Raw genomic sequence first — 12,368 nt, forward strand, 5'->3', positions numbered from 1 at the left:
CAATAATTAAAAAAAAATCATAAATCCTGAAAAGAAAAAAAAAAAAGATGAAAACAAATATGCTATTCATAGTGTTCCTGTGGCTCAGTGGTAGAGCATTGCGTTAGCAGCGCAAAAGGTTGTGGGTTCAATTCCCAGGGAACACACATACCGATTAAAAAAAAAAAAAAAAAAAATGTATAGCCTGAATGCACTGTAAGTCGCTTTGGATAAAAGCGTCTGCTAAATGCATAAATGTAAATGTAAATGTATTCAAAATGAAGACAAAAAACTTTTTTCAACATCGCCATATCACATTACTCTGATAATTCTGGTGAAATAATGTTGCAATGCGCAATTAAATATGAAAAGACGATTTTATTTACAAAACAGGGATATAAAAATGTTAGTATGTAAAAAAAGAAAGAAACAAAACTCCGTAAAAAACAGTATGTCTTTTTCTTCTCTTCTCTTCTCTTCCTCACGTAGGACACTCAGCTGACGTCGATGTTCACTGATTGTAGTGCCTCTACAGCCCAGCTGGGGTACTGCTCCCTGGACACGAACATCCTCTTCATGAACGCTTTCACAAACTCAGGAAACCTCTGCTCTATGATGCTCTGACGCACTGACCGCATGAGGGTGAGCTGAGGAACGATACGGCGAGGACAGGAAGGGATGAAGTGACAACAACAATAATAAATACTGTATTCAAAACACGTAGTTGATTGATATAGTTACCTGGTAAGAGATGTTATGGATGGTGATGTGATGCATGGCTGCGGTGTCGCTCTTGAACAGCGCGTGAAGGTAAGCCCGACTGTGTCTGTCATTGTCAAGGCAAAGAAAAAAGAATAATCATCTTTAGGTTTATGGGATAAGATGAGTTTCTGAAAATCCTCTGCTGGTTGCAGAGTAAATGGCAAAATATTCAGTTTTGGGGGGCGAATTATTCTTTTAAGCACAGCAGGCGGCTGAACATCAGCATACTGAAGCAGTAATTTAGCCAGTTAAACTCCAGACAGATGTCTGTACCTCCTGCAGGTGGGACACTGGCAGTCAGGATCAATCGGCTGAAAGTCTTTAGCATATTGTTTCTGTTTGAGCTGCAGAGATCCCCAGGGAACTAAAGCTGAGCCAAATCTCTGAAATAATCACATACAGCCTCATTAAAAATGGCAAAATACAAGATTACAATAAGCATCACTGGTTTTATCCAAATGTTAAGCACAGTTTCTTTGAAAAACTGTTCAAACTCTTGTAGGTTTATCCTGACAGGCATAAGCAGGGTTAGGTGATAGAGCTCATTTCAGCTTTTTGCATGAAATGTACAAAAATTACATTAAATCATAATAATATTTCACAATATTACTGTTTTACTGTATTTTGATCAAATAAATGCAGCCATAGTGAGCACAAGAGAGTTCTTTCAAAATCTTACTGACCCAAACCTTTGAATGGTAGATCTATAGAAAGGGACATCAACAGAAATCCATCACTTACTGCTGTTCGAGTCGGGAAAACACAGTCAAACATATCACAGCCCAAGGCAACACAGACCACCAGGTCTAGCGCATAGCTAAAACACATTAAACAGACAATCAACAACCACTACTTGCGAAGAATGAAAAAGCACAGTTTCAGAGGAAGTGAGGCTTACCCTACTCCCATGAGGTAGCGGGGCTTTTCTCTGGGGAGGTGGTCTGTGCTCAGAGTCACCATCTTCCAGAAATCATCCTTTTCTTCTCCCCCACTCAAGCCTCCAATGGCGAACCCTGGCACATCACGCTTTGTCATTTCTGAGTGAAGAAACAGAGCAGAAAGATTCTAGTAAGGTGTATCGTAAATATGATTAATAGGCTTCAGGTTTGCGTTTGTCACCTATTAATGGATCATTTTCATCATTAATGTGATAACTACATCTGTGAGGAGAACTGACTTCATACATCCACTACAAATCACTGCGACACCAGCTGGTTAAAAGTCATTGCAAAAAGGGTTCAGAAACATTGAACATTTTTTTTTTTTTTTACATATTCCACTTAGTTTGATATTTTGTCTGTAATAATGTCGTAATGATATTCTGAAGCGTGACTTAAGTTTGGGGATTTTTAATGTTTTATTAAAAATGTTTTTATTCTCACCAAAGCTGCATTTAAAAAAAAATAAATAAATAGAGTAAAACAGTAATTCTGTGAAATATTACGCTTTAAGCTGTTGTCTGTTTGCATATATTGAAATTTCTTCTTGTGATGCAAAGCTGAATTTTTAGCATCATTACTCCAGTGTCACACGATCCTTCAGAAATCATTGTAATATGCTGATTTGCTGCTCAAGAAACATTTCTCATTATTATTATCTTATGTTGAACAGTTTTGTGGCCTAATATTTTTTGATGATACAATCGGTCAGTATTCTTTTATGAATAGAAAGTTCAAAAGAGCAGCATTTATTTGAAATGGAAATCTTTTGTAACATTATAAATGTCTTAAATAAAAGTATTAATTTCTTTAAAAAATAAATCAATAAAAAATCGTACTGACCTGAAAGTTTTGATGTTAATGGAATTTTAATAGGATTTTACACTGCTAACGCAATATTGCCACATCACAATAGACGCACTTTTGATGTCCAGTGGTCACATGCAGTCACACAGCGCTTACCATCTAAACAGGCCTTGCGCAGTTTGGCATCAAGCCCCCCTTGAATAATGGCGAACAGGTTCTGTCGATCTGGATTCTTATTTGCTGCGATGCAGCGGTCCAGCCAGCGCACAGAACGGTGCATGGCCTCCTCCACCCGCGGCCCTTTCACCGTACTGCTGACCACGTCATCCAGCTGCATCATGATGTCTGAACCTGCACACATTGCAGAGTCACAAAGATTTCAATAAGCATCTGTTGAATGTTCTGGTGAGCACTGATGATGATCTGTAACATCATTCATACCCAGGCTGTTCTGTATGGTGATGGACTGCTCAGGAGTGAGCAGGATTTCCTTTCCATCATAAGGGGAACGGAACTTGACGCCCTCCTCAGTCACCTCCGACAGCTCCACTAGAGACACCATCTGAAACCCACCACTGTCCTATTAAAAGAAACACAAGTGAAACACTTTGATGAGCAAGACAAAATTAATTCATAAAGGTAAACAGAAGTGATTTTCAACCAGTGGGTCTCAGCAAACTTCTAGAGGGGCTGAAGGATGATTTATAAGTACTCAAAGAAATAAATTATTATTAATCTATTAAAATTTAATGCTTAAACACACACACACACACACACATCAACTCATCCACTTCCATAAATATTGTTCATCTTGAAGAACTTGCGGTTCTTGAAATTCCTGGACAAAATGAACAGTGCTGGGTATATTACTTACAAATTGTAGTCTGTTACTGATTACAGATTACATGATGAGAATTTGAGTTAGTAACCTAATCTATTAGATTACATAATTTAGGTAATGTATTCTGACTACTTTTAAATTACTTTTGACATAACTTGTTTTAATGAGAATATTTTATATATATATATATATATATAAACATGATTATCGCATTTTAAAATGTAATCTAATTACAAGGATTTAATTTTTGGAATCTGATTACCTAATCCAGATTACATGTAATCAGTTACTTTTCAGCAATGAAAATTAATCAAAGCTCATTAAATTAAAATATCAATCCTCTGTTCCTGCTCATTAAAAAATAATAATAATAATTGTCACAATTACATGAGAAATACTGTGGTCATCACATCAGAAAGTTGATAACTACTGGTTTTCTTAATTTCCAAGACCTTTCCGGGAAGTCATTGCTAGAGAATATATTTTTACATTATTTTATCATTTACAGAAACTGTTGGGGCAAATGCATTTTATTTGTATTATTAGTATTAGTATTGTAGTAGTATGTAACTATTTCCAATAAGACTTCAACTGGACAGACTGGGGTGTCATGCTGGCTAGATTATATTTACAAAAAAAATTGACAATATTTTTAAAGACTATACTCATTTCCATAACTTTTCCAATCTGCTCTATCCATCAAACGCTTTGAAAGTAATGGCGACGCAACTCTGCCGATCAGCGCGTCAGGAAGCAGCAGGCAGAGCAGCGATGATGATCATGTCATCACCGTGTCGGAGGACGAGATTCGGAGAGAACTAAGGAGAGTGAACGTCAGGAAAGCCGCTGGACCTGATGGGATTACTGGCCGCGTTCTGAGATCCTGCGCCGACCAGCTTGCTGGTTTGTTCACTTCTATCTTTAATGAGTCCCTTGCAACCTCTTTGGTTCCCACCTCATTTAAGAAATCTGTCATCATCCCTGTGCCCAAGAACAGTAAACCCTCTTGCCTGAATGACTATCGCCCAGTTGCCCTCACATCAACAGTCATGAAGGTTTTTGAGAGACTTTTAAAGAAACACATATGCTCCTCCATTCCTGCTACTTTGGACCCTCTTCAGTTTGCCTATCGCCCAAACAGGTCTACTGATGATGCCATCTCTCAGGTACTGCACATATTGACAGCAAAAATGGCAACTATGTCAGGCTGCTATTCATTGACTATAGCTCAGCTTTCAACACTATAGTCCCCACCAAACTAGCTGTCAAACTCTCAGACCTCGGCCTAAACACTTCACTCTGTGACTGGATTCAAGACTTCCTCACCGGCAGACCACAAGTGGTGAAAGTAGGCCAGTTCACCTCCAACTCCATCACCCTGAACGTAGGTGCCCCGCAGGGCTGTGTCCTGAGTCCCCTGCTCTATTCTCTCTACACACACGACTGTGTCCTCTCACAGCTCCACTTCCATTGTTAAATTTGCTGATGACACTGTGGTTCTGGGCCTCATTTCCAACAATGATGAGACCGCATACTTGGGTGAGGTAGAGAGACTTACATCAACTGTTACATCAACTGTCTCACTATGAATGTGAGCAAAACTAAAGAGCTGATTGTAGACTTCAGGAAGAGACAGCAGCGGCCCTATACTCCTCTTATGATCAGCGGGACCCCTGTGGAGAGGGTGAGCAACTTCAAGTACCTCGGTGTAAACATCTCAGAGGACCTGACTTGGACTGCACACATTCAAACACAGGTCAAGAAAGCCAGGCAAAGACTGTACCATCTGCGGCAGCTGAGGAAATTCAGGGTCTCACCAACAATCCTGAAAACTTTCTATTCAGGGGCCATAGAAAGTGTATTGCATCTCAGTGTGGTATAGTAATGCCACAAATCAAGACTGCAAAGCTCTGCAGAGAGTCGTGCGCTCAGCCGAACGCATCTCAGGGTCTGCCCTCCCCTCTCTGCAGGACATCTACCCCAAACGCTGCAAAAGCAGAGCTGCAAAAATAATCAAGGACTCAAATCACCCCGGTAACCACCTCTTCATCACACTGCCATCTGGCAAGCGCTTCAGGAGCGTGATGGCAAAAACTGAGAGACTAAGGAGGAGCTTCTTCCCTCAGGCCATCAGACTCCTAAACTCAGTTTCATAACATCTACAGGACTCAATCTAATTTAATAAACTGTAAATCCATTCATTATTCTCCATCATCCGCACTGCTGCTATGTGTACTTACCCGGTACTACCTGTTTGCACATTCCTATTGCACATCCCTGTTTATATATTAATATTTATTAAATCCACAGTAGACTGTATTGCACATTTTATTTCATTGCACATTTTATTCCTTATTTTAATTTATTTTTTTCTTAGTTTTTATCTAATTCTTCCTATTTATATATATACATATATTCTCGTGTTATGTTTCATATTTTTTCTGCAATGTCCATTGAGCGGACCTGTCCTGACCTACATTTCACTACTGATTATACCCTGTATGATTGTGTATGTGACAAATAATAAAGAACCTTGAACAAACTGACACTGCAACATCTGCATAAGAATGTGAATAACACAAATCATGGTATCCTACATTTTACTATTACGCCTACTACTTGAATAGTTTGAAAAGAAGAAAAAAGAAGGACAAGAAGAATTACCGTCAAGAGATTTCTATTCCACTTCATAAATCCATGCAATCCATTGGCTTTCTGTATTAACTCAGGACCCTGTTAGGAAACAATAACAGTTAAGTAAGTTTAAAACATTGTGCACTGATGAAACACTCTGACAATTCAAAGCGTTTCTTCGCTCATACCGGCCTCATGCCCAGATGATACGTGTTTCCCAGGCATATCTGACAGTCCAGATCCTCCAGCTGGTCCACAGTGATGCCTTTCAGGGTACCCTGAGTGCCCACGGGCATGAACACCGGGGTGTAGACAGCGCAGTGCGGGAGAGTCAGAGTGCAGGCTCTCGCCTTACTCACGGGGCACTCCGCCACGATACGAAGAGCGAGAGGAGCAGCAGAGGACACAGCCCTCACTGATGCCATACTGCCTTCACTCTCATGTGTGCTGCTGGGTATGGGCGCAGCCATTTTGAAAAACGGTGTCCGATTCACTTGGGAGTCGGATCTTTTTGATTAATTGGATGAACTAATTCAAAAACCGCTCAGGGGTGCGTCTCCCAAAAGCAACTATGGTCGCAAGTTCCGTCGATACCAGTAGAGTTCAATGGAACTTACGACCATATATAGCTAACGATGCTTTTGGGAAACGCACCCCTGATTCTCCCGTCTCTGACTCATTGAACAGTAGCCATCTCTTTCATAAATGTCTGATGCATTCAACACAACGATTTCAAATTTATAATTTGTATGTATCAGGCATTAAGATTTCAAATTGTTAGTTAGTTAGTTTTATAAGCTGAATCGTGCAAGAAATGACCACAAACACGTTGGTAATAAAACTTAATGAATAATAATGAAAAAAAAACCAAACAAAAAACCAAACAGTAAATGCGTTATAAACAGAATATGTTCTTAATAAGTCACGTCGAGATATCAGGGACAAAAGTAACGAGGTAAAATAATTTCTGAATGGCTGTTTTGAACGAATTGTTTAAAAGAACCGATTCGCGGAAATGAGTCGGACTTCCCGTCTCAAGCAATGACTCAAGAGTCTCTCAGTATGCCTGAAACCAGTTCATCATTCCAAAATAGGTGTAATGTTGCATGATAGTGTGAATTCTGCTCAAATATCGCATTCTTCTACTAGTCGATATACAGTATAACAAACTGGAGAGCCCCAACAATCTCTTAATATGCTCTAATACGTAGAAAATATGATTCAATTTTTGTAATAAACAGTAATACGTTTAATTTATACGTGGTGATCTTGCAGTAATTATACATGTATATTTTATTAAAATCAGAATTATAATTTGTATTGTATATATCCCTACGTTCAAGTCTTTTCATTGAAACTGTCGTTAGAGGCAGAAACGAGGATCGAGCCAATCAAAAGACAGAACACACCAGGAAGCGTTCTGTCGGACCAATCGGATTTCACGACATCGGTTGACAGGAGGCGGGACTCGCGTCACCGGTGGAGGTCGGATGTCGCCTGACCGGATGATAGCGAGAAGTTTTGTTTTGTGAGTTTACGAATGATTGATCCTCATATCAGTGCACGGATCTTAACGAACGCGCCCTAATACGCGTCGTCTGCCCGTCAGCGAGTGTTTTATCAGTTATTTGTCTTTGACAGACTGATCTGGAAGTGTTTGAAGGGTGGAAACTGAACACTTGGAAGTAACCCGAGCGCCCTGCTGCCGCGAGCCCGTTCCTGCGCGCTGAGAGACGGTCAGAAACCATGGGCAACCGGGGGATGGAGGATTTGATCCCCCTGATCAATAAACTCCAAGATGCTTTCAGTTCCATTGGCCAAAGTTGTAACTTGGATCTGCCGCAGATAGCCGTGGTTGGAGGACAGAGCGCCGGAAAAAGCTCGGTGCTGGAAAATTTCGTCGGCAGGTCGGTTACTATGTTACTCATTTCTCTTCGATCGCGTACAAAAGCCCAGCTCGCTGTTTTTATGTTTATCTAACTTAGTAAGAAGACAAACGTCTCATTTGTTACTTTCCAGCTGTGTTTTTAATACTCGCTGCTCGATCGATTCACTCGGTCGGGTTGTCATTCACAAACGGGAGTTACGCAGTTGACGTAAGCCGCCGCTCGCCGTCATTCATTGAAGTGTAATGGGCGTAAGTGAGAGCGCAGCGCAAAATGGGGAAGTTGGCGGCACAGTGCACTACACACATACATACACAGAGAGACACAGACAGACAGATGAAGTTATAGTCGTTGTGTCCTTGGGAGCTGTATTGTGCCATATAGGGGAATCAAAACCTTTAAGATATCCATTTGCTGTGATTAAGGCGGTTAAGTCATTTCCTCGTTCAAACCGCGAACACACGGATCCTGCGACCCTGTCACTTCTCTGGACGTTGACGTCATGCTTTTTGTGTACATATCCTTATAGAAAAAATCTGCCATGGTAGTGGACTTGTTTCGTGTGGTAATAGCACTGCAGTTTAATATATAAAATGATTACTAAATGCATGTATGGAGATACTTGCATAATCCTCAAACGGGCCTCGAGGAACCGTGCCAAGGTATATGTCTAAAAAAGTAGTTCCATGGTATTTGTGTTAGTTTTTGTTTATGATTATTTTCATGAGAATTAAGCACATTTACCCCCAAGTTATTATTTCTAAAACATCAGAATGTTTTCTTTTGAAAGTATTTAAATAAGGTTCTTGTAATACCTTAAATAAGGTTCTTTTTGTTTTGTCTATTAAAAGCAGCGTAATTTTGAGGCAGTGCAATCACATATAAATAGTTTGCTATTTTAATAAAAAAAAAAAACATTAATTTCAAATGTGCATTATGTCCTAAATAGACCACATATATTGAAGTGAAGTGACATACGGCCAAGTATGGTGACCCATACTCGGAATTCGTGCTCTGCATTTAACCCATCCAACATGCACACACACAGCAGTGAACACACACACAGCAGTGAACACACACACAGCAGTGAACACACACACAGCAGTGAACACACACACAGCAGTGAACACACACACAGAGCAGTGGGCAGCCATTTATGCTGCGGCGTCCGGGGAGCAGTTGGGGGTTCGGTCGGTGCCTTGCTCAAGGGCACCTCAGTCGTGGTATTGAGGTGGAGAGAGCGCTGGACATTCACTCCCCCCATCTACAATCCTGTAATGCATGGTAATGCTCACTTTTGAAGATTATTAAATTAGTCTTTTTTTCTACTTAAATCAAAATAAGTGTTTTACAATAAAAAATATAACTTAAAAAACATTGCAATAATGCATTAGTTTCTCTTTCTCTCTGTTTACACACACACACACACACACACGCCAGAATAATTTGGAGGCTGTACACTCATATGTAAAGACCTTTTGCAACTTAAATGAAATATTATTATTTCCACATTACAATAATACCAATACTGTAAAAATATTTTACTGTAAAAATACTGTAAACTGATTAAAAAAAACTGTATATGAACAGTTCATAAATTGTCCAACTACATAGTATAATACTTTAGATTTAAAGGAATACATACTATTATTTTTAATGTACATGAAATATCCTTTAGTAATATCTGCACATTTCAAGTCAGTACTCAGTACTGTGTACAGGTACTTATCTTCTGAAAAATAAGTTGAATGAACTGTATTATGTATACAGGTGAGAGTGATTTCCCTGTCCTGTTCCACTTGACCTTGCACAGGTTGCTGTAACCACCTGTTTTGCAGTATTCATAGGTCAGTGCCACACCTGTGTCACACAGCAGACTCCAGCACTGACAGGCCTCTCATGAAACCCTGTTCAGCCTCATCTAGGAGAGGAAGTCATGCTTGGACAAATGATGTTTGTTACTGTCAGTTTTCCTTTGGCATCAGATTAGTTTGTGACCTGTACCTCCCTGCATTCATTTCCTCACCACAGTCTTCTTGATGTGGCTGCTCTGTCTCCGGTCCAATTTGAATGAATTTTGTCTTGATGTTTAGCAGAGGAAGAAGTATGAATCAGACTGATTGGCTGAAATTTCCCATGGATGCGGATGTTCATCGCTGAAGAGCTTGTGAATGCATGTATCAGTATTCATCAGTGAAGCTGATTAGACATTTTGTTGACCAGAATATGTCTCCATTTTGAGATTATTAACATAAAATTCCTCCTGTTTGTCGTTCTGAAATCTACCGATAGCCTTGTTGATGGATTATAATTTTTTTTGGTGAATTTCATTTCAGAAATTGCAATGGTAAAAATGCAGTAATTAGTAAATGCTGTCAAGCCTATTCAGGTCTGTTGTTTAGAACACATGATAAAAGCAGGTTTTGTATGATGTTCTTGCGAAATAAGCTACAGTATTGTTCTTTCTCATTGGTATTATCATGCATTACCATCTCTAGAGTGTTTTTTATTTATTTATTTTTTTCCTTGTGGTAAAGGATGCATAGCAACATTACCTTGGATTTCATAATCAGGTTGAGCAGGTTTGTCCATTAAAGAATAGCAATCAGTGTTAGAACTGCTCTGACGGACAGTAGAAATGAGACATAAACCATACATGTGACCCTGGACCACAAAACTAGTCTTAAGTGTAAATATTTCAATTTTTTTTCTAAATGACGATTTAGATACTGAGATACAACTATTTGAAAATCTGGAATCTGAGGGTGCAAAAAAATCAAAATATTGAGAAAATCGCCTTTAAAGTTGTCCAAATGAAGTTCTTAGCAATGCATATTACTAATCAAAAAAGGTTTTTATACATTTGCGGTAAGAAATTTACAAAATATCTTCATGGAACATGATCTTTACTTAATATCCTAATGATTTAAAAGAAAAATTTATCATTTTGACCCATACAATGTATTTTTGGCTATTGCTACAAATATTCCCCAGCGACTTAAGACTGGTTTTGTGGTGCAGGGTCACATATTAGATCACCTATACAACAATACATTACATATATATGTGTGTGTGTGTGTGTGTGTGTGTATATATACAGTATGTGTGTGTGTATATATGTATATGTATGTGTGTGTATATATATATTAGTGCTGTCAATCGATGAAAAAATGTAATCGCGTTAATCACAGTCATGGACTGTGTTTAATCATGATTAATCGCAAATTTAAAATACTAGGATTTACCTGTAAATGTGTTGAAATAAAGAAATGCATGACAAACTAGTTTAAGGAAACAGAACCTTTCACACTTCCGCCAGGTATGAGACATGATCCTTATTATTCTTTTATCATTATTCTTTTGTTTTTATTCAGCCATTATCAGCCTTTAAACTGGCAATAAAACGTTTACCGAGCCACATCGCTTCAATCCCAGTATACATTTACCCAACTATTATCAAGAGTATTTCTAAATAAATACAACAAAACATTGCTTGCGACCTTACGTGAAGTATTATGACAAAATGCATTATGAAGAAGAATTGGACCTGTTCTGCAGCTGCATTAGAGCTAATATTAGCATCATGCTACATAAGACAATTTATGAGATTAATAATACACTTTTACTCAGAACTCACTTCAAACCACCATCGAGTGTTTGTAATAACTTCCTTTTGCGGTCACATGTGGAACTTGGTCATTTACTGTTGTTAAAATATGCTATTTATAACCTTTTATATCACTGCACAAATTAGCATTTCAGATGTACACATTCAGAAAAAATCACATACAGACCATATCCTATCGTAATCGTGTGTTTATTATCTCTTATAATCTATAGAGGCTGTTGTCATGTTTATTTCTGCTGCTCTGCTGAAACTCACGTTGTTTGTGATGTATTCACTTTGGGGCGGTCGTGGCACATTATAAAAGTAGCCCAAAAAAACGCAAACCACGGCTCTGTAATTTTTCCCGCGACTGTATTTTCAAAATAGCCCACTTGTGCCGCTGCCCTGGCAACACCGGTTCGCTGTACCCTCATCACACAATGATAGATAATCTTCCGCGCTGCGATGACAGGAAGAAGTTAGGGACAAACCTTATCAAGCGATTAATTTGCGTTAAAAAAATATTAACGCGTTAAATTTTTTGGATTAATCGCATGCGTTAACGCGTTAACGTTGACACCTAATATATATATATATATATATATATATATATATATATATATATGTGTGTGTGTATATATGTGTATTTATATATGTATATGTATTAAGTTTTTGTATTATTATTATTATTTCCACACTTAAGTGTGGAAAATATTGGCATTTTGTTGTGCATTTGTAGCTAATATTTCTGTGCTAATTTGTTCTCTTTCATATGGCAAACCCACAAGCCTTCACTTTCACTGAGGGTGAAGTTCTGTAATAGTTTCCAATATTATTATCAATATTCCTCTCATTTCATAAATTTCATAAGCCTGAGTCATCTCCTCAGTGTTGTATATTTCTGTAGAAACCTG

At 38.6% G+C, this 12,368-nt stretch overlaps 2 protein-coding genes across 2 annotated transcripts in view; one reads left to right on the top strand and one right to left on the bottom strand.

The window, feature by feature from the left end:
- Positions 1-277: 277 nt before the first annotated feature.
- qtrt1 (queuine tRNA-ribosyltransferase 1) lies at positions 278-6,552 on the bottom strand. Its single transcript, XM_058771436.1, has 9 exons — positions 6,150-6,552; positions 5,992-6,060; positions 2,928-3,066; positions 2,643-2,837; positions 1,640-1,778; positions 1,483-1,558; positions 1,015-1,124; positions 721-805; positions 278-626 (listed from the first exon to the last, which is right to left on the bottom strand). Exons 1-9 carry the CDS (start codon positions 6,429-6,431, stop codon positions 474-476), a joined length of 1,248 nt encoding a protein of 415 aa, XP_058627419.1. The 5' UTR covers positions 6,432-6,552; the 3' UTR covers positions 278-473.
- Positions 6,553-7,382: 830 nt separating this feature from the next.
- Positions 7,383-12,368, top strand: part of dnm2a (dynamin 2a) — a 54,772-nt gene continuing 49,786 nt past the window's right edge. The window contains 1 exon segment of the mRNA XM_058771435.1: positions 7,383-7,868. Within this exon segment, the coding sequence (XP_058627418.1) occupies positions 7,708-7,868 (161 nt within the window). The 5' untranslated portion in view covers positions 7,383-7,707.

The sequence above is a fragment of the Onychostoma macrolepis genome, chromosome 03, assembly GCF_012432095.1.
Source record: "Onychostoma macrolepis isolate SWU-2019 chromosome 03, ASM1243209v1, whole genome shotgun sequence".
In the NCBI taxonomy this organism is placed as follows: domain Eukaryota; kingdom Metazoa; phylum Chordata; class Actinopteri; order Cypriniformes; family Cyprinidae; genus Onychostoma; species Onychostoma macrolepis.